The sequence below is a fragment of the Pyricularia oryzae genome, chromosome 4 (assembly GCF_000002495.2).
Source record: "Pyricularia oryzae 70-15 chromosome 4, whole genome shotgun sequence".
NCBI lineage: Eukaryota > Fungi > Ascomycota > Sordariomycetes > Magnaporthales > Pyriculariaceae > Pyricularia > Pyricularia oryzae.
Genome location: NC_017851.1, coordinates 80,723 through 101,646, shown reverse-complemented (window position 1 = coordinate 101,646; position 20,924 = coordinate 80,723). Strand labels below are relative to the sequence as shown.

Here is a 20,924-nt window from a genome sequence, read left to right as displayed (position 1 = left end):
GACTCTCTCACCCTCTCGGTAAGAGTCGCTACACGCTAAGGGAGAGAGAGAGAGAGAGAGAGAGAGAGAGAGAGAGAGAGAGAGAGAGAGAGAGAGAGAGAGAGAGAGAGAGAGAGAGAGAGAGGAAAAGAAGAGAAAAAGACCGCACAAGGGGTTCATCCGAACAAATGCCGCACAGTTTTTGGGGCTGTCAATTGATACGCAGGACAATCAATTTTGGGTCCCCCAGTTTGCATTGGCCCAGGATTGGGCCTTTATTTTGCGAGTGCGAACGGGTTTGATCCGGCTGGGTCGCTTCTGCCAATTGTTTTTTTTTTTTTTTGTTTTCTGTCCTTCGCCTCTTCTATTCTGGAGGTTCCTGGGAGGGTCCCGTCTGGACATTGATCACCAACGCGTGATGCGAACTCCTGTCATCCCTTGGCACAGTTTAATCTAATTTAATTGTGTTTCTTGCCCCAAAACTCTCCTTTCATCCGAGCCTAGACCCTGGTTTGTTGTGCTTGGTTTTATGCTGTTATTTGCACAATTTACCAGGTACAGGCCCAAGTGAGGGGAAATTTCTTGTCCCTGTTGGCTTGGTATTCCCAACTAAACGTTGATCCCTTGTACTTTATTTTTATCCCGTAATTTACTATGTATCCTCCATGAATGAGGATGCGCAATCTTTTGAATGATAATAAAAAAAAAAGATTAGCTACCTCTATGCATCCCAGTGCACGTCAAGATGGAGAAATGAGGATCAAAGTCAAAGGGTCCCAGAGGAGGAGTCTTGACAAGGGAGAAAACACACTATCAAGAGGTATGTGCGCGGTGACGGCGGGCCGGGCCAGCATGAGTAGTCAGTCAGGTACCCAACAGCGGGGGAGATGACCTATTTTTTCTGGTTTGGCTGGGGTGTTTGAACCGAAGGGAGAAGACAGCAAAGACTGTGCGTCTTCGGGTAAAAAAGAGAGAGAAAAAAAAGGATAGGACAGAAAAAGGGGAAAGTGACACAAAAGTCGCCAAACCATCAAAGACCCTGCTCCCTGAAAACCTTTTTGTCACATCGCTTCTTCCTTTCAAGAGTTGGTACGATTTGTTTTTCCCTTGGGCCCCGTTTCCCATCACACCTCAAAATCACAATCTACCCTCTGGTCCTGCATCGGGGTGGTTGTGTTTGTGTCATTTGAGGGGCGGGAACCGAAGAGGGACAAAGAATAAAAACACGAGACCAAAAAGAAGAATGGGCGGTCAATTCATACAAACCCACGCACGTACGTCAAGGTAACCCATTCATTCGTTTTCTCGCCTGCATTACACAGCCAGGCACAAAGCACAAAGCAAAGCACAGCGAGAAGAAGAAGAGAATTAAGCAAGAAGGGGGGGATACCGGAGCACAAGCACAATCTTGAGACTTGAAAGGGTTAGACATTGTCTATTGGGAGCCAAAAGAAAGAAAGAGAGAGACGGACTTGGGGAAGAAGAAGGGTGCATTTTGAAGGAATAAAAAAGTGGTAAAAACAAAAAAGACCACTTTTTTTGGGGGGAGACTTGGGATTCCTAGGGATCTTGGGTGGTTTTGGTTGACTAAACTTGACTTGACAACCCATCCCATCTATCTATCCGCCCCCCCCCCCCCTCATACGCCAAAGCAAACAAATATATCCCACAAAGGCCCCCAAACCCCGGCAAAAGGCTCGAGACCTGAAAGAGAAGGGGCGCGGCGGCTCCGACCATGCGCCGGATACGGCAAGCACTTTCAAGAATGGGCGGCAAAAGCAGCAAGCCGTCCGCGCAGACGGTGCCGGAGAAGTCGCAGCGGGTGCAGCAGCTCCGCGACGGCATGATCCACCCGCACCACCAGCAGCAGCAGCAGCAGCACCACAATGGCGGGCTGAACGGCACGCCCAACGGCAGCACGGCGGCGCTGTCGCGCAGCGGCACGACGACGCGGCGGTCGCTGGCCATGGACCTGGAGCCGGACGGACCGGGGGTGCTGATCATGCACGACGGCAGCCGCGAGGGCGGGCGCGGGCTCAGCACGGCAAACACCAACACGACGGGCAACAGCATGGCCAGCAGCGGGTCGGGCGAGAACAAGGACAAGGGCATCGACATCGTGCTGGTGCACGGGTTCGGCGGAGGGCGCACGCGCAGCTGGACGCAGGACGGGGTCTGCTGGCCGCGGGACCTGCTTCCGCGAGAGCTCCCGGCCAACACGCGGGTCATCAGCTGGGGCTGGCGGGTGCCGGAGAACATCTCGGTGGTGGGCGAGGCGGGAGGCTACGGGCAGCTGTGCGACATGGTCAGCGACCAGCTGTCGATGGACCTGGCGCGGGTGGACGGCGAGGCGGAGCGCGACCTCATCTTCATCGCGCACGGCATCGGCGGGCTGATCGTCAAGGACGCGCTGTCGACGACGGCGGTGTCGCAGGTGTTTGGCAAGCGCAGCGAGCTGGGCAGCATCTACCCGCGCACGGTGGGGGTCATCTTCCTGGGCACGCCGCAGCGGGGCCACGGGCGACAGACGCTGGCGCAGTGCGCGGCCATCGCGGCCCGGCTGGACTGCGCGGGCGGCGGCGAGGGCCAGATGGACGACGCCTTCTTCCGCATCATGGCCGACAGCAACGACGCGCTGGAGACGCACCGGGGCGAGTTTGCGCTCATCTCGCGCGACCTGCCGGTGGTGTGCGTGCGCGAGCAGCTGACGACGGCGGTTCGGGGCGTCGACATGCTGCCCAAGAACTGCGCGGCGTACGACGGGCTCAACGTGACCACGGACGACATCTTTCGGGACCACAACGGCCTGGCCCGGTACACGGACAGGCAGGACCCGGGATACTTTCAGCTGGTGGGACACATTAGCAAGCTGACGAGGCGGACGAGGTTCCAGGACACGGAGGCGGGCATGATTCGAAGCAAGGGTAGGTGCTCTTGTCTCGTATCTTTTTTCTTGTCTTTTTTCTTGTCTTTTTTGTCTCTAGTCTAAAGGCCAGTCGAGAAACAACCGAAAACTGACAACTGACTGACAACAACAGAAATCCTCGACGCTCTCCACTACGACATGCGTGAAAACGAAAACAAGGCCAACGAGGAGCTCAAGCAGACGTCGGCCTGGATCCTGTCGGCCAAGGACACCCAGGGCAGCGGGGCGGGCGACAACGTCCCCAACGCCTTCAACAACTGGCTCGAGGACCCCAGCCAGTCCATCTTTTGGATCAGCGGCAACCCCGGGTCGGGCAAGACCACGCTGATGCGGCACGCCTTCCACGACCCGTCGACGCGCGAGAAGCTGCAGCGCTGGGCGTCGAGCGGCATCGACGACGAGAACAAGGTGCGGCGGCGCGACAAGCCCGAGCTCCTCATGGCCGCCGTGTTCCTGTTCGAGGCCGGCAGCTACGTGCAAAAGTCGCGAGAGGGCATCCTCAGGGGCATGCTGTACCAGATCCTGACCCAGAAGCCCGAGTTCATCCCCGTGTGCTTCCCCTCCTTTATGCAGGGCCCCTGGCCCCCGCGCGTGCCCTTCAACACCACCGTCAACCTGTCGCAGGCCTTTTACCAGCTGTTTGCCCGCATGTCCAAGACCTTGAGGCTGTGCATGTTTATCGACGGTCTGGACGAGTACCGTCTGGCCGAGGGGGCCCAGGACCAGCAGGACGATCCCAACAACAAGCAGCACCAGCAGCAGAGTCATCATAGCGGCAGCGGCAACGGCAGCGGCAACGGCAGCGGCAAGAAGCTCCACAAGAGGAGCAGCCGCTACTCGGTCGACGAGCTGACCAACGACACGTCGACGCTGGCGGTCAGCGAGTACGGCAGCGCCAGCGAGCAGGCCACCAGCGTGGACGAGCGCGGCGACGTCCTGGGCAACGCGGCCTGGATCGCCGACTCGCACAGCGAAATCGCGCGTCTCATCATGGACCTGAGCAACCAGGACCACGTCAAGCTCTGCGTGGCCAGCCGAGAGCTGCCCCCCTTCGAGGAGGCCTTCAACGGGGTGCCGCGGCTGCGGGTGCACACGCAGACGGAAAAGCTCATCTCGCAGTACTGCGCCGACAGGCTGGACAAGGTGGCGCCGGGCCTGTCGCAGGGCCAGCGGCCGCTCTGCGACGAGGTGGCGCGCAAGTCCAGGGGTGACATCCTCTGGGCCCGGCTGGCCATCGACATGCTGATGGAGGGCAGCCTGCGCAAGCTCATGGCGACGCTGGACTCGCTGCCGTCGCAGCTGGGCGGACCCAACGGCTTGTACATGCGCATCATCCAGGCGCTGGACAAGGACGAGCAGCGCGAGGCGGCGCGCATCTTCCACCTGATCCTCCGGGCGGTGGACCCCCCCAACCTCATCACGCTGGCCTTTGCCGACGAGGGCTTCATCGCGGGCCAGGAGCTGCAGGCCAAGGACCCGTCGGTGGGCAAGCTGGTGGTGGACCACGACCGCGCGCACCCCTACACGCGGGCCGACATGGCGGCCATCACGGCGCGCATGCAGTCGCGGCTGACCACGTCGTGCGCGGACCTGCTCGAGACCACGGACAAGGGCAACCGCGTGGTGTTTATGCACCTGACGGCCAAGGAGTTTGTGCTGCGGTCCAGCGTGTGGAAAAAGGTCAAGGCCCCCGTGCCGTCGTCGGTCAACCTCGACGTCTCGCTCATGTCGGGCACCATCCGCTACCTCAAGTGCTTCTCGACGCTGCGCCTGGTGGTCACCAACCGCCCGCGCCTGCAGTTCACCCCCGAGGCCTGGCTGCTGGTGTCGCACGTGCTGCGCTACGCCGCGCGCGTCGACGAGCGCCTCGTGGCCGACGGCGACCCGGACTGCTCGCGCGAGACCTACGTGGGCCTGCTGGACGAGCTGGACCGCACGTTCCAGGAGGCGTGGCAGACGGCGGTCAAGGAGCACGTGCCGGCGCGCGACGACGTGGGCTGGTACCGCGACAGGTACCGGCCGCTCATGGCGTCGCACTGGTCCGACTACGAGCCCATGGAGCTGGGCCCCAGCCCGCGCCGCGCCGGCTTCCTGTCGCTCGCGCTGCAGGCCAACCTGCTGGGCTACGTCGGCTACAAGCTCTCGCTGGTCACCGACGACCGCGCCCGCGCCTCGCTGGCCATGGACCTGCTCGAGTTCGCCGTCAGCCCCGAGGGCGACTCGCGCACCGTCGACGGCGGGCCCAGCCTCAGCGCCTCGGGCGCCGTCACCGGCACCTACCGCGACTTCCACCACGACATGCCCGACGGCCGCTTTGTGCCGCTGCTGCTCGAGGCCGCCGGCGGTCCGCCCCACCCCGACGGCATCGACGGTGCCGGGGCCGCCGACGCTGGAGACGGCCCCGGCGACGACTCGCTCTCCGTGGCCCCCACCGAGGTCAACGCCGTCGACTCGGCCGACCTCCAGGCCCAGCGCCGTCTGGTGTGGACGCAGGCCCTCAAGGCGGGGCGGCAGTTCTTCCACAACCGCGGCGCGTCCTCGGTCCTCAACATGACGCCCGAGTCCACCACCACGCTGGCCCGCAACCGGGGCCGCTGGGTGGCCGCCATCAAGGCGCTGCTGTCCACGGGCTGGGCCGACCCGCACATCCAGATCCCGGCCTTTGGCGTCGGCGGCATGGACGACGGCGCCATGACCCTGGGCGGCGAGCTGAGGACCGCCGCCGACGTCATCAAGGAGACCCTCGACGGCGAGGTCGAGTTCCAGCGCGAGCTCATCATGATCGAGGCCCTGATCGTCAAGGTGTCGCAGGTGCAAAACAGCCGGACGCCGGGGAGGGCGCTGTGAGGGAAAGAGGACTGATTGTGTTTAATACTAAAATAGACTTGCATGTTCTTTTGTTTACCAGACAGTTTACCAGACTGTTTACCAGACAGTTTACCAAACAGTTTACAATCGCTGAATATATTTCTTATATGTACTCATAAGTATGTACCTCACAAGTATTTGTATTCGTACTCATGTTGGTCCACCAGTCGACCCACTCCGCCCTAGACATCCACCTCCACAGCCCTCCTCAACACCCCTCCCACCTTGAACTCAACCCTCTCAAGCCCCTCTCCAAGCTCCCCCAGGCCCTCGTCCCTCCTCATCAGCTCCAAAAGCTCACTGCACAGAAAGTTGGCAACCTTGTCGGCCATGGCGGTCCTCGCCCTCAGCTTGCACCCTTCCCACGGCAGCAGCCGCTTCCTGTTGCGCTGCTCCTCGGGCCCCAGATCGTCCGGCACCGTCCACCCCTTGGGCCACGCCGACTCGCCGTTGCCGAAATCCCCCCAGCGGTGGTAGTAGCCGTTGGCGACGAACGGCGGGCAAAAGACGACCCTGTCCGCCTGCTTCATCGCGGGGGGCTGCACGTCAATCACGAGCTTGCGCACGCGCATCGTCTTGGTGTTGTTGTTGTTGTTGTTGTTGTTGTTGTTGTTGTTGTTGTTGTTGTTATTTGTGCCGCTGTTGTTTGTGCTGCTGCTGCTGCTGCCGTGGCCGGCTTCCTGCCCCCCGTACAGGTCAATCAACCCCCGCCCGCGCAGAAACGAGTCCACCAGCGACTGGATCGCCGTCGCAATCGCCACCTCGCCCTTGGGGATGGGCAGGAACCGGCCCCAGCCCGCCAGCGACCAGTGCAGGCCGGCCGGGTCGTCAAACAGCCGAATCGACACCGTCAGCACCTCGACCGTCGTGCCCGGTCGGCTGCCGTCCAGAGCAGAGCGGTAGCAGGCCGTCGGGCTGAGCACCGTCGGCCACATGCCCGACGTCGCCACCCACATGACGTCCACGTCCACCTGCGCCCTGAACTTGGACGTTGCGAGCACCCGCCGCGCGCACCCCGACAGGAACCGGCTCGTCCTCAGCAGCGCCGTCTGCGTCTGCTGCTCCTCCCACCCGTCGATGCCCAGCAGCCGCGGCAGCCACACCCCCCGCGCCGCCGGGCTCTGGAACCGCATGTGCTGGTCCCTCGCCGGGTTGCGCGGCGCGCTCTGCGTGTTTGAGAAGAGCACGTACTCGCAGATGATGAACATGATCTCTGGAGGGAGGTCCTCCAGCGTGAGCTTCCGGCACGATCCTCTCTTGGCTGTCTCGGCCTGGCGCTCCATGATCTGGCATTCGCTGAGAGCTGTACCCAGCTCTGCGTCGGTTTCTGTAGACATGATGATGCGATTGATCTCGGTCGGGTTTTGTATATACAAGGTAGTCAATGCTTTTTTTTGATCAAGTAGAGTGTTTGGATTGAGGAAATAGAGCGAGTGACTGTGTTTGACGGGGAGAGCGATCAGGATGGATGGAGAAACCGGGTTGGATGTGCTTTTATAGACCAAGTGGCTGGTCAAGTAAACAAATAAATAAAAAGATAAGAGAGATAGATAAATAAATAAATAACATTCACCAAGTTGCGCCCAAACTTCATGTGCGTAAAAGTGTGCGTCAACGTTTGCAGTCACGTCACGTCCCTCGGGCGTCCAAGAGCACATGTTAGTTGGCAACTCTGCACGCCACAAACTCACACAAAACCTACAGAGCAAAAAAAATGCGGCTAATCGCCCATCAAGTGTCGCCCAGGTGCAAACGGTGCGTCACGCGAAAGCGTTACCTGTAGTGGCGGGCAATTCTCCGCGGTGCCTTTTGGTCCAAATTGGCGGCAAAGTGCTTGTGTGAAAGTCAAGTCCTATATCGAAAGCGATTACCGCATCTGTCATAGAGGTACCTACCTGGTCCAAAACTTTAGTTTCGTACATAAAAAAAACGAGAATTCCATCTTCTCCCCCGGCTAAGGCACCTAATCCCCCTGCTCGGACTTGCCTTCCCGACTTGCTTTATCGCCTACGCATCTTTGTTCACACCGTCCCAAGTATGCTAAAAGTAGCAGGCCTCCTTTGTTCTCTACTCCCATTGTTGATACCTCGAGACAATGCCAGGCTGCGGTCGTCACCAGCTGCTCTTAAAATGCGCATTTTCCAGTTTCCGTACCCGACCCTGGTGGCTATCCCAGATGCTCATTGCAAATACCCAAATCACACTTTCTCCCAATAAATTCTTGTCGTACTACTTTAGTATACCACCAAAACAACCACGAATAAAAAAATGTCCCCAACCCAACTCCATCAATTCACCTACCCCTCCCCACCATCCCCCACACCAGACCCCCCGCCGCCCTCGCCCACCTTTGAGGACTGGTGGTCCACCCAGGTGAAGCAGCACCCCTTCCTGTCCCCGACCTTTGACCCCTGGCGCGCCACCGTCCCCGTCCTCCGCCGCTCGCTGGTCGCGCTGGGCTTCCCCATGACGCCCGGCGCCCGCAAGCCCGCCCTGGTCCGCGCCTTTGAGCACAACGCCCCGCTCCTCGTCCCGCAGTTTGAAGCCAACCTCAAGGCCTGCTTCCCGCCCTCGCCGCCGCAGGCCCTGCGGCCGCGGGGGGTCAAGCGTGCTAGAGGAGCGCGCGACGCCGACGAGGCCGAGAGGCGGGGGGAGGGGGACGAGACGAAGAGGCGAGAGGACGACGACGAGGCGGCGAGAGCGCGGCTGCAGCTCAAGAGGCAGAAGCTGGCGGCGCTGGACCGCGACGAGCTGGACGATTTGGTCCAGTTTCGCGACGACATGCGCACGGCCGAGAGGCGGCTCGAGGCGAGCATGGGCGAGTTTGAGAGCGTCAGGTGGAAGGTGCAGCGGCTGCTGGGGGAGTTGAACAAGGGCTTGGCTGCGCTGGACGACGCGAGGGCCAAGTGTGCCGAGTGGAGGGAGAGCATGACGGATGATTTGCGCCTGTGGCTTTCGATGCAGTGACGGATGTATGGTGTTGGTTGTTGTTCTCTAGATCTAGACTGGACCTAATTTTCCCATTTTGGCAGGAAAATTCGTGTATCAATACTGTAAAACTGTTTTCGCAATACAGTCCTGACAAAGGAAGAGTGTTTGCGATGGAATTTCCATCTTCAGATCCGCCTGAACAAAACAAAGGAAACTCGTTGCCAAGGCCGAGATACTCACCTTTTATCTTCATGTGACCAGGACAAAGAATAATGCTGATGCTTCCGGTCGATTTTGCTCATTTGATGTTATCGCTCAATTCAGCTTCCCAATGCCTATGTTGATGCAGTTTTGGTTCTTTCAAAGCTTGCTCCGCTTCCGGATAGCATAGCCGCTTGTTTGACTAAATCCGAGTTCAACTCCATACGACCCTGCATTATTCCCACCCCTTATATTCCCATCAAAGTCTTCCCAATCCCATCCCAAAATCTAACCAAATTCTCATGAACCAAACGATACCAAAAATGCCTACCACCAGAGCCAACATGCCCACCACCAGAGCCAGCATGCCCTCCCCTCCCAAAGCCCTCACCGAGGCCGAGTACTGGGACCAGCAGTGCGCGACCTACCCCTTCCTGGCCGACGACTTTGACGCCACCAAGATCCGGGCGCCCATCCTGCGCAACACCCTCGGGGCCCTCAGCATCGACTTTCCCTCCAACGCCCGCAAGTCCGAGCTCGTCCAGCTGTTCCGAGACCACTCGGCCGGGCCCATCTCGGCCTTCAGGGAGTACGTGCGCAAGGGCTACGCCGACTTTGCCGAAAAGGAAAAGACCAAGGACACCGCCGAGGCCAAAGCGACCAAGGCAAGAAAAGCCAAGGCGCCAGCAATCGTCACCACCGACGACGCCCCAGCGCCCACCGCAGACGCGCCCGCCACCCCCGACCCCGAGGACGCGGCCGCGCACCACACCCGGCTCTGGGCGTCGGGTGCCCTGGGCCCGCCGAGGCAAGAAAAGGTCTCGGAGCTCTACGGCAGCCTGCTGCCCCTCGCGGGCATAGACCCGCAGGGCCACGACGAGGGCATGCAGTGGCCCGTCGAGGACGTCATCCGGGTCCTGGGCAGCGCCCCCTTCGAGCGCCGCTTCAAAGCCATCTCGGCCATGCTGGACCTCGAGCGTGACCGGCGCCAACGCGGCGAGCAGCCCGACACGCCCGTGTACCCGCGGCCGGCTGCTGGCGGCGACGGCGGCGACTCGTCCTCGCAGGGCCAGAAGCGCAGGCGCAGGGACGCCGTGCTCCAGGCGGCCAAGCGCGTCAAGGTCACGCCCGAGGAGGACGCGGCGTTCCGCAAGCTGCTGCAGCAGGCCAGGACGGCCGCCTTTGAGGAGCTCGAGGAGGCCGCTATGGATTTCGAGACCTCCAAGAAGGCGTGCCTGACCGAGATTGACCTCATGACCGATGCCGTCGACGAGATGCGGAGGAACTGGACCCTTTTGCGCAATGCCGGGACCGACGTGGAGGAGTTGATTGAGGAGTTTTTGAGGGTTGACGGTTGACGGTGACTGAAGCTGTAGGATATTCTGTTCTTGTGTGCCGTTGATAGACGTCGTTGTTGAATCTATGATTATGTTTTCGCGCCCAATGCTTAATGCGACCAAGGTAGAGACTGTTTGCCAAAAGTGACATTTTCCTCTTGGTCGATACAGTCGACTGTCAAACTCGCCATTAGTCAACCGGGTTCAGGAGATAACATTGCAAAAAGTCAACAACGTCAAGCAGTCCAAAGAACAAATCGCCCAAATACAAGCCAAACCCTCATCTCAGGTCATCGTCCAGAGGCACGAGGAAAAACACGTCCACATCAATGAAAGCCCTAGAAATATATCGAAAAGAAAACCTGTCGAAATGCAAAACATTTTAACCCCCAAACAGCCTAGAATATCACAAAAGCCACACATTCCTCGACTCGTCAGCTTGGCGTCATGGGTCGACTGCCAGAATACAGCTCCACCTTCTTTGAGCTGTCCTCCTCCTCATCCTCCTTGCCGAAGCTCGTCATGCTGAATTCCGGCACGCTCCTCGTCAACCTCCTCAGCATCCCGCTCGTGCTGGCCTTGGCCATCCTGGCCTTTTCCCTCTCCTTCTCCTTGACCCGCAGCTCCCGCTCGGCCTCGTCGTCCAGCATGGTGCCCTCGATGCTGATGTAGCCATGATCGCCCGCAGTGCCCACGTCAAAGTTCTTGATTCGGAATCGGATCTTGCCCGCGATGCGCTTGCCGGCAGCGTCGACCCAGTATCCCGTCGCATGCATCTGCTGTAGGCTCGCCTCGAGCTCTTCCTGGTCGTCTTCTCCAGCCTCCTCGGCAGCCTCTGCCTCCTCGTCGCCCTCACCTTCCGCTTCCTCGAGGTTGATCTTCTTGCCCGCGTTGCGAAACTTTGCCTTTTTGGCATCCTCGGCCTTTTGCACAACGTCGATGAACTTCCAGCCCTCGGGCACCCTGTTGGCCTCTATGCTGGCGTTGAACCGGTTCCAGCACACCACGCCCAGGTGACCTTCGCTCTGCAGGTTGACCACGCCCTCCATCCAGGCACCGCGCCGGGGCACAAAGAGGTAGACCTCGGCCGTGAGCCAGCCAAACCCGACGGCATACTCGTCCTTGCAGGACAGCAGCGTCGGGGTCCGGTCGGTGGGCGGGTTGCGCGGGTCGGCGCGGGTGGGGAGCTCGCCAAGCGTGACGTGCCTGTAGTCGAGCAGGACACCCTTCATCAGAGGTGAGTAGTGATTCAGGAGCGGCTTCAGGTGCTGCTCCGCAACCTTGGTGAGGGGCTGGTCGAACCCGATGGGGAACAGGGGGACGTAGAGCGACACGATTTGTGTGGCAAAGGGGAATTCTGGGTTCGACGGCGCATGGGCGGGCTGGAGTATATCGGGCTTGGCAGACCGTGCTACCGAGGGGCTGTCGACGTCCATCAAGTCGAGGGCAAAGCCCTGCGAGGCCGGAGAGTCTGGCGGCAGAGCCTCCGAGTCCGACTTTTTGGTTTTGGCAGCTCCATACTCTTCCTCGACATCCTCCTCCGCCGCACGATCCGACTTTCTCCTTGATCGCTTCTTCTTCTTCTTTTCAGGTGCTGCCTCTTCAGTGGCTGCATTGTCGACAATGGTCTCCGGTGCAGCTTCCACCTCACTCTTGACCTTTTTAGACTTCTTGGTGGATTTGACCGGCGACTCTGGGACAACCTCTTCTGAAGCATCCTCGCCATTTGTTGTCTTATCCTTCTTCTTCTTTTGCTTCTTTTCCTTCTTGGCCCGAGCCTCTTCTACCTGTTCTGGCTCCACTTCGACATCTTCCGTCTCGGTTTGCTTTGACTTGCGCGACTTCTTGTGTTTCTTCTTCTCTCCTCCATTGACATGTTGACCATCTTCAGCTTCATCGGCAGTAGGGGCCTCGCTTTTGGACCGTTTGTTGTTGCGGGCCTCGGTGGCTTCATCGTCTTCCCGTGGTCGTTTCTTCTCCTTGTTCTTCTTGGACTTTTTGTCCGCCTTGGATGAAGGCAAGTCGGTTTCGATGATGGCAGGCATTGCGACTGAATTACTTGCTCGAGCAAGCGGGGTGTTTTTTTATTCCGATTTTCTTCTGTTCCTGCTCTTGTTTCCCTCTTCTTCTTTTGGTTTGGAGAGTCGCGTGGACCGGGGGATTCCCACCGCAACAAATTCTGTCTGGTGTCGCAAGGCGTTTGCTGACAATCGCGGCTTCAACGTCCAGATTTTTTTTAGTGGAGCCAATCGATTAATGGTGGGGTTTGAATTGGAGCTGTCTTGAACAGGCTTAGCGTCTTGGATGTCGACTTTGGGCTTGAGGAAAAGTAAAGATCCGTGCGTCAAATTCAGATGTAAAACTGTGACAAAGGCATGCCCTCACCCGGGCATGAACAGTGCGACCTCTCTAGGCCAGCTTTCCCAGTCCTCCGCAACTCTGCCTTGCAGCATTTGGCACTAGCTGAGTAAGGGCAAGGTTATGACTGGACAAACAACAAACCATCCATACTGTACATCTCCAAATGATCGGCAACCAGGCCAACGCGACGCGACACTCTTACCGTAATCAAGCATAGCTCTTTCTCACCTTTGACCCGACGGTACTTTAGAATTTCCGCTTCCACCGCAGGGTCAGCAACGAATCCCGAAAATAAGCACCCCGGAGTGACAGGGTCAGCTAGAGTGGCGGGGACACGGAGACACCCGCACCTTTCGTTACTCAGCTGGATCACATTGATCTGACCGTCAGTGTATCCTGTTGCTTCTCCAGCGCCTTCATACTGCAAATGGTCACAACCAGATGAGCCACAGCAACCCGCCGACAGGAGCTTCGGGCGGTCCGGGCTCGGCGTCGGCCTCGGCAGCTCCGGCGCGCGGGTATTACTCGCTGAAGCGCAGCATCCAGACCGCCTTCAATGGTGAGCACAACTATTTGGTTGTTGATTGACTCTAATTATATTGATGAGCCGGCGGCCCAAAATTCCCTGGTTGATTCCATGACAATGTCTAAACTTCTTCGTCCCCCTCCCCGATTCGTCTACTGGACAATCCGTCCTATCAAAAACATCGAATGCACTGTTCGTTGCTTTTTTGCTCCGAATTCCCCGAACCTCACACCATACCTTCCGTACTCTTTCCCATCCGAGTACTTGGTACCTTTTCCTAGCAACTGTTATCCAAGTACCCTTTGACGTCTTTTGCTCTTTTGCACTTTTGCAACATAGAGTCCATTCTCAAATAAAGGCCTGGGTCGTTCCATCTTTCCCCCTCTCCAACAAGTTGCGGCAAGCCCCGTTTTGCCTGAAGTGGCTAATGCCTCGTTGCGCCCGCCCCCAATACCCCACCTGTGGACCCTCGGGAGGCGGTCACGACAGCCACACGGCACGAGCTCGCCATTCGATGGCACCCAATATGGGTCTTGATCGTTGTTGATCATAGCTTAGATCCGTGTGCTTGCTGTCTTGGGGTTTTGTTCTGGACAACCCAGTCGGCGGCAGCACCGCAGAACAGCCTTGATATAACATGCATTTTGTCAAACACCCAGTCAAATTTTGATCAAAATCCCTCTCCATTTCCGACCGGGTACCCCCTCATGTATCCGCGTGGTGATGCTACTTGGCCACAATAGGCTACGGCTTGCTCGGTTGGGAAGTTCCTGATCTGGCCTCCACATCGCATCTTTGTCCACCTGGGACTCAGTCTTACGTAAACCTCTCGGCCATTGAGCAAGAGCTTGCTCAACGCTTCAGGCAGCAGTCACTGGGTCTAGAGGCTTTATTATTTGGGTTCTGCCTGCGCCACACTGGTTTCGACGCAGCCAACAGCTTCAGGGCCTGCTCCTTGTTGTCGCCGTGAGGATTGTGAATCCAACCCCAGTCTGCGGCCTCTGTAGCGGTTGCCGTGATGCGCCCATTTCAAAGACGTGAATGTACGATAATTCATCCGTACCCCAGCCTTGCTCGACAGTCTGGGGCAGTTCCCCATATCGTCTACTCCAGCGATGCAACTTTAGCACTATCAATTCACATCTCCGGAGTCTAGTTTAGCATGCTAACACATCTTGATCACAGACCCCTTAGACCGGGGCCTTGGCCCACCAGCTTACCAGAGCAAGGTTAGGGTCATGGACAAGTACCAAGTTATTGGCTTCATTAGCAGTGGAACCTATGGTCGAGTCTACAAAGCCCGTGGCCGCCAGGGCCAGCCGGGAGAGTTCGCCATCAAGAAATTCAAGCCGGACAAGGAAGGCGAGCAGATCACGTATACAGGCATCTCGCAGTCAGCCATCCGCGAGATGGCTCTCTGCTCCGAGCTCCGGCACCCCAACGTCATCCGCCTCGTCGAGACAATCCTAGAAGACAAGGCCATATTCATGGTGTTCGAATACGCTGAGCACGACCTGCTGCAGATTATCCACCATCACACGCAGCAGCCCAAGCACCCCATCCCACCGCAAACCATCAAGAGCATAATGTTCCAGCTTCTCAACGGGTGTCAGTACCTGCACACCAACTGGGTTCTGCACCGTGATCTCAAACCCGCCAACATCATGGTCACGTCCTCGGGAGAGGTCAAGGTTGGCGACTTGGGTCTGGCCCGCATCTTCTGGAAACCCGTGCGTACCCTCATGCAGGGCGATAAGGTAGTCGTGACGATATGGTATCGCGCACCAGAGCTGCTCATGGGTTCACACCACTACACGCCCGCGGTGGACATGTGGGCCGTGGGATGCATCTTTGCAGAGTTGTTGAGCCTGAGGCCAATCTTCAAAGGCGAGGAGGCCAAAATGGACAATACCAAGAAGGGAGGCAGCCGAGACATGCCGTTCCAGCGCCACCAGATGCAAAAGATCGTCGACATAATGGGCATGCCGACAAAGGAGCGGTGGCCACTATTAACCAGCATGCCCGATTACGACAAGCTGCCACTACTACAGCCACCCCTCAGCGCTTCGGGCTACTCCCAACAGCCGGCTCACAGCCATCACCACCACCAACACTACAACCAAGGGCCCCAGTATGGAGGCAGGGCGGGCGGCCCCACGTCCTCGTCGTCTGCAAACTCGTCGTCTGCAGCCGCGGCGGCAAGCCAATCCCACCTCGACAAGTGGTACTACCACACCGTCTCGCAGGGCCAGACAGCGGGGCCGATGCCGCACGCGCCGCCGGGCAGTCTGGCGTCGCTAGGAGTCGAGGGCTACAAGCTCCTGGCGGGGCTTCTAGAGTACGACCCAGAGAAGCGGCTGACGGCCGCGGCCGCGCTGCAGCACAACTTTTTCAGCACAGGTGACAGGGTCAGCGCCAACTGCTTCGAGGGCTGCAAGGCCGAGTACCCACACCGTCGCGTCAGCCAGGAGGACAACGACATACGCACTGGCAGCGTCCCCGGTACCAAGAGAAGTGGGATGCCGGACGACTCGATGGGAAGGCCCGGGAAGCGAGTCAAGGAGTGAAAAAGCATAATCATTACTCGGGGCGTCGCTTTGGTTACAGGCTTTTGCCGATGTTTTTTTTTTTTTTCTCTTTTTCTGGTTAGGCTTGGTCAATTGCCTTTGGAGTTCCAGCCGCTGCTGTTTGTTCTCTTTGGGTTCTGGGTTCGTCTATTGTTATGTATTGGGATACCTATTATAGGCGTACGGCGTTTTAAATACATGGCACGGTCAAAGGTATATTGTTTCTTCAATAGTGTTGGTGTAAGCCAACAAAAACTCCTGTTGAGATTATGGGCGTGATTGCTGTGCCAAAAACTGTCACCATTTTTTACATAAACTGCAAGTGCAAATCAGAAACCAAGCAGTCGCCCAGCCACACAGGCTATGTCGTATTTTCGCCATATTCCTAAAGCAACCAATCCGGCCACTGCTCCGAGACGCCAGATATTTAGAGCAGAGTTGGTACCTATACAAAAGGCGCAGTTTGAACAAACGTTCAATGTGGATAAGCCGCCGCCGTGGATAAAGCCCCATGAAGAGTATTTGTGAAAAGACAGCAACGTACGCCCAACAAGAAAGCCCTTCAAAGACTATACAAAAACAGCAGTCCGGGCAGTTCTCAAGAAGAGATTGGTTCAGCAAGTTTTGTATGTTGAGTATTTCTCTTCATCGTCATGGCCAAGACAAGAGATACGGAATGGTATTTTTGCTGGATGAAACAGGAAAAAAATAAGACGGTAGATGGGGAAAAAATATGGGGGTATTAAAAGACATTTCGTTAAGACGGAAAACAAAAGCAGAAAACAGGAACCCGAGCGTATAAAAAAAAGATACAGAACAAATATCCCGCGCGACTCCGGTTTTTCTGGGATGGGAAGAAAAGAAGGCGGTCATAATCCCAAAAACACCTCAACAGCGTAGAAAAATCCTCAAGACTAGAACTAGAACTAGTGGGTCTTTCACTTCTTGGCCGGCGCAGGCGGCGCCTTTACGTTGTTGGAGAGCCAGGCCAGGCCCTCGAGCAGACCCTCTCCCGTGGTTGCGCAGCTGGGCACCACGTACCAGATCTTGTCCTTAAGCTTGGATAACTGGAGCGCCTCGGTGACTTCTTGCGGCTTCATGGCTATTGAAGGGGTAAGGATCTGGAGTTAGCATATATTTTCTTCGTGAAGCTGCCGATCTTGATAGCTTACCGTTCTCAAGATCCTGCTTGTTTGCAAACACCAACAGCAAGCTGTCCTTCATCTCTCGGTCATTGATGATGCGGTGGAGCTCCTGTCGAGCCTCGTCCATGCGCTTACGGTCCGACGAGTCGATGACAAAGATGAGACCTTGGGTTCCTGTATGTTTTGAGCGCGGCGCATTTTGGGTCAGCAACAAGCACATGCATAAAAAAAACTCGCCGCACAGTCCGGACCCCTTTCAGTCCACCATTGGTACGCGCCCTCGCCCGAAACCGGAAAACTTACCGCTAAAGTAATGCCTCCACAGAGGACGAATCTTGTCCTGACCACCGACATCCCAGACGTTGAACTTGACATTCTTGTACGTCACCGTTTCGACGTTGAAGCCGACCGTCGGGATGGTAGTCACGTCTTGACCCAGCTTGAGCTTGTAGAGAATCGTCGTCTTGCCGGCCGCGTCCAATCCCAGCATCAGCAGCCGCATCTCCTTGGATCCGAAGATCTTGCCCATCATCTTGGAGAGCTGCCCTCCCATCTTGGCGGCTAATGGCTTGTGCGGGAAGCCTCGTGTGTATGTGTTTTGGATTTATGATCGGTTTCTTTAGTTCTCAAGGGACGGGAACTGATGTGCTGGTCTCTTTTCCGATTCCCCTGCGAGAGCGTTGCTTTTGTTTTTTTCGGACTGTGAGAATTGGGCGAAGGGAGTTTAAGGGAGGAGGCCTCGCGAGGCGGGAGAGTAGGAGCTTCGTTTGGTTGTGGAGGTGAGAGAGAGCTTTGGGCACCGTGCGCGCGCAGCGGCACCAGGACGTTGAAGAGGGTCGAAACAAGTCGGTAAGCGTCGGGGCGGGAAGCAAAAGCTCAAGAGAAATAAACAACAGCTTATGCTCTGCAGCTCTTTTCTTTGGCGAGATTCGTTTAGGTGTTTGGTTCAATTTGGTAGAGGACAAAAAAAGGTATCTGGTCTATGTTCGGCGCAAACCCCGTAAACGTCTTGTGCTTGTCGGGGGACAGATGACTGGGGTCCGAGGGTCAAACGGGCTATGCGGTCTAGGTCTAGTTCTGTTCTAGTTCTAGTAGGTGGGCTGGTGGAGGGGAACAGGATGAGTTTCTGGAAACTCTAACAGGCTTCGGGTCGAACGAGCGAGCGCAGTTAATTTGGTTTTGACCCTTTATTTTGTTCTTGTTAATACTGCGTTTCTCCTTAATGTCCGATCTATGATCAGCAATCCGGGCGACAGCTTTTTGAAAGGGTTGTGGACTGGGATGGTAATGAGCTCCCAAGCGAGGAATTGGTGGTTGCGTACCCGAAAGTTACTTCGTAATTTCCAAGAGCCAATCTTTTGTCTTTTTCTGCTGACGTGGATGGAATACCTAACGGTCGTAGAAGGCGAGGTCTGGAAAACCCAGGTGCTAATGAGAACAAACAAAAAGAGTTCGTTCTTTTGTTTCAACTTTTTTCCGTTGCAGAAAAGAAGTCACAAACTAGTTCTACTACTTAAACATCAGGAACTCCGTAAAAAAAAAATCAGCTAGATATTTCTTCTTCTTCTTCTTCTGCCTCTTTTTCTTCCTCCTCATCTCCAAGATCTCATACTCCGTCGCAGTACCAAACAACTGCGTCTGCAGGTACCTTGCGCGCGTCTCAAACGGTACCCAGAAAGTTGGTACCTTGCCTTGAGACTCCTTCTGGCCCTGCGATGGAGTGAGCACTTTACCGCTTCAATAGAACAAAAAAAAAACTTCTGGGGGGGCGGGTAGTTCACCAAATGCTTGGCAATAAGGGTCGGTCTGTACCTTTTAGCGGGGCTTCGGCAACTTGTTCCTGAGCAACCCATAGAAAACCCCCCGCTTTGGTGCTCACATTGTCGAATCAAATTCTCCGATGGGTTGTAGTCTAAAGCATGCACGGGCCTCTCTCCTTTAACTTGCACATCTGCGTCTTTCTAATCTCGTTGCGGTTAAAATTGCTCGACGAAACGCAGAATAGCTTAGCTCGCTGAGCATTGAACGGTCTCCACAGACACGTCTCGCCGACCACGCGAGAACCTTCTCACAAGGTTTTTTCTTGACTGTGGTCTTACTGTATAGTTGTTCACTCATTATTCGTTGACTTGTTGTTCTTCTCATTATGCATGTGGCCTCGCATCCACCCATACCGGTAATTATACCCGTCACAAATCTGATCAAGCACCATTGCTGTTGTCCTCGACCTCGCAAAACGCCTTGAAAAAGTGGAACTCCTCCCCGTCGCCCAGCGAATCCGCCTCGAGCACGCACTGAGCCGTCGACCCGACAAAGTACACCCAACCCTCCTTGATATCCTTGACGGTCGGTCCGACCGAGATTTTGCCGCTCCCCTTTGTGCAGATGACGATGCTTGGCCCCTCGACCGGGTCAAACGTGGCCTTGGCTTCATTCGCCTTGAGCACACCGCGCAGGACGCTGAACTCCTCGATGGGCGGGTCGTAAAGCAGAACCTCGGAGCCGGACTTGAAGGCAGCCATGTTGAGCTTGACATATGGATACTCAGTGGGCTGCATCTTCTGCTCGTCGATGGGTGCCGAATCGTACGTCAGCATGTCGACCAGGGTCGGCACGTCCTTGAACTTGGGCGTGAAGCCAGCCCGCACAACATTATCCGAAGCAGCCATGCACTCCATGATGTCGCCCGAGACGTAGGCATGGATGTCATCGGCCTGCAGGAACAGCGCCTCGCCGGGCTCGAGCGTGACGAAATTGCAGTAAAAGAGCACAAAGAGACCGTAATCGGCTCCGAACTGTCCGTGAAGCCTGTTGACTAGCTCCGCAAGCGTCGCGCCGGAGGTTGAAGAGACCCCCTTAGCTGCGAAGTCGGCGCCCTCCGATTCTGCGGCTGAAACTAGCTGCTTGGTGGCTTCGGCAAGTGCCGACTCGGATGCATCCATGACGGCAGCAAAGGCCTCACGCAAAGCCTTCTTCTTGGTCGCCACATCTGCCTTTTCGTCCTTGGCAACCTCGACAAACTGCTTGGCTTTGTCCTCGCCCACGAGACTCCTCAGAGCGGGGACGTTGTCCAGAAAGTGTGCAATCTCCGTCAGTGGGCGGAAGCCGCAGAGACCCTCGAACGGGGTAATGGCGATGGCCATCTCCGGCTTGTGGTTGTCGTCGGGGTAGTTCTTGGGATCGCGCTCGTGTAGCTTCTCGGCTAGCTTCTTGTTGGGGTGGGCTTGGATCGAGAGGGCCTTGTTGATGGACAGGACCTTGAAAAGGAAAGGAAGCTTGCTGCCGTACTTTGAAATGACTGACGACGACAGAAACATCTGGTTGTCCTCGACGAGGTCGAGTAGGGTGCGGCCGGTGTCGACATCCTTGGAAGGGTTGGAAGGGTGCGTGCCCATCCACAGCTCCGCATAGGGCGTGTCGTCCTGGATTGAAAAGTCGTCGGCGGGCGTCGCGGCGGCGAACTTGGCGGCTGCCGACTCGGATCCCTTCTTACCCCAGTCGTACGAGTTGACGCCGCATTGCAAACGGAAGAGAGGGACCTGCATATTGTCGGTATTGTTGGCTGGCTGTGTGCTTCGTAGAGCTTGTTTCCGCAATTTGGAAGTCGACATTGAGAGGCTGCCTTTTGAAGTGGGCAGCGAGCGGCCTTCGTCACCCTGATGTATTCCAGTGCACCACAGTGTGATGTAATGGCTCGAGAATAGGAGCTGTCAGGATGGCGGGGTAAATGGCCTAGCTGTTTGTGAGGTTTTGCGGAGCGGAGGGAGCTCAACACCACTGGAGGAGACAGTGCATTTACTGTACTTGGCATCTTTAGCACTACTCTGCTCGCAAAAAGTGGGCTAGAGCTGCTGCTGTATTGGTACACTTCGTTTGCATCATCGTAAAAACACGTCCGTTTACAATGGAAGGCGAGATTTAATCTCTGTTTTGCACATTCACTCAGTACACACAGCCAATTGCGCATCGTTTTCCATTGATATTTTCGGTGCTACCTCGTCAAAAATAAGGTTCTGGTTTAAATGGAAAAATGACCATTGGACGAGCGGCTCTATTGCGGAACAGTTTGTGGTAATATCCAAT

At 56.6% G+C, this 20,924-nt stretch overlaps 8 protein-coding genes across 9 annotated transcripts; 4 read left to right on the top strand and 4 right to left on the bottom strand.

Moving 5' to 3' along the window:
* The first annotated feature begins 612 nt into the window (after positions 1-612).
* On the top strand, positions 613-5,889 carry MGG_15344 (uncharacterized protein). The gene is made up of 2 exons (XM_003715861.1): positions 613-2,903; positions 3,018-5,889. Exons 1-2 carry the CDS (start codon positions 1,715-1,717, stop codon positions 5,750-5,752), a joined length of 3,924 nt encoding a protein of 1,307 aa, XP_003715909.1. The 5' UTR covers positions 613-1,714; the 3' UTR covers positions 5,753-5,889.
* A 66-nt stretch (positions 5,890-5,955) lies between these two features.
* On the bottom strand, positions 5,956-7,450 carry MGG_13934 (uncharacterized protein; the record flags this gene model as incomplete). Its single annotated transcript, XM_003715860.1, has 2 exons — positions 6,505-7,450; positions 5,956-6,312 (listed from the first exon to the last, which is right to left on the bottom strand). The coding sequence occupies exons 1-2, from the start codon at positions 7,429-7,431 to the stop codon at positions 5,956-5,958; spliced, it is 1,284 nt and encodes a 427-aa protein (XP_003715908.1). The 5' UTR covers positions 7,432-7,450.
* A 455-nt stretch (positions 7,451-7,905) lies between these two features.
* Positions 7,906-8,931, top strand: MGG_10673 (uncharacterized protein). The gene has a single exon (XM_003715859.1). It carries the CDS (start codon positions 8,042-8,044, stop codon positions 8,738-8,740), a length of 699 nt encoding a protein of 232 aa, XP_003715907.1. The 5' UTR covers positions 7,906-8,041; the 3' UTR covers positions 8,741-8,931.
* Positions 8,932-9,176: 245 nt separating this feature from the next.
* Positions 9,177-10,349, top strand: MGG_13933 (uncharacterized protein). The gene has a single exon (XM_003715858.1). It carries the CDS (start codon positions 9,208-9,210, stop codon positions 10,261-10,263), a length of 1,056 nt encoding a protein of 351 aa, XP_003715906.1. The 5' UTR covers positions 9,177-9,207; the 3' UTR covers positions 10,264-10,349.
* MGG_10674 (uncharacterized protein) lies at positions 9,625-12,436 on the bottom strand. Its single transcript, XM_003715857.1, has one exon. The coding sequence runs from the start codon at positions 12,285-12,287 to the stop codon at positions 10,677-10,679; it is 1,611 nt and encodes a 536-aa protein (XP_003715905.1). The 5' UTR covers positions 12,288-12,436; the 3' UTR covers positions 9,625-10,676.
* A 283-nt stretch (positions 12,437-12,719) lies between these two features.
* MGG_13931 lies at positions 12,720-16,023 on the top strand. 2 transcript variants are annotated; one of them, XM_003715856.1, is made up of 2 exons: positions 12,720-13,162; positions 14,315-16,023. In XM_003715856.1, the coding sequence occupies exons 1-2, from the start codon at positions 13,045-13,047 to the stop codon at positions 15,694-15,696; spliced, it is 1,500 nt and encodes a 499-aa protein (XP_003715904.1). In that variant the 5' UTR covers positions 12,720-13,044; the 3' UTR covers positions 15,697-16,023. The 2 variants fall into 2 exon arrangements, with proteins under 2 accessions (XP_003715904.1, XP_003715903.1); XM_003715855.1 differs by lacking the exon at positions 12,720-13,162 and adding an exon at positions 13,657-14,172 and having other exon boundaries at positions 14,315-15,777.
* A 611-nt stretch (positions 16,024-16,634) lies between these two features.
* MGG_10676 (ADP-ribosylation factor 6) lies at positions 16,635-17,394 on the bottom strand (the record flags this gene model as incomplete). Its single annotated transcript, XM_003715854.1, has 3 exons — positions 16,635-16,798; positions 16,869-17,015; positions 17,145-17,394. 3 exons carry the CDS (start codon positions 17,392-17,394, stop codon positions 16,635-16,637), a joined length of 561 nt encoding a protein of 186 aa, XP_003715902.1.
* A 1,648-nt stretch (positions 17,395-19,042) lies between these two features.
* On the bottom strand, positions 19,043-20,652 carry MGG_10677 (mannose-6-phosphate isomerase; the record flags this gene model as incomplete). Its single annotated transcript, XM_003715853.1, has 2 exons — positions 19,043-20,380; positions 20,641-20,652. The coding sequence occupies 2 exons, from the start codon at positions 20,650-20,652 to the stop codon at positions 19,043-19,045; spliced, it is 1,350 nt and encodes a 449-aa protein (XP_003715901.1).
* Positions 20,653-20,924: the final 272 nt, after the last annotated feature.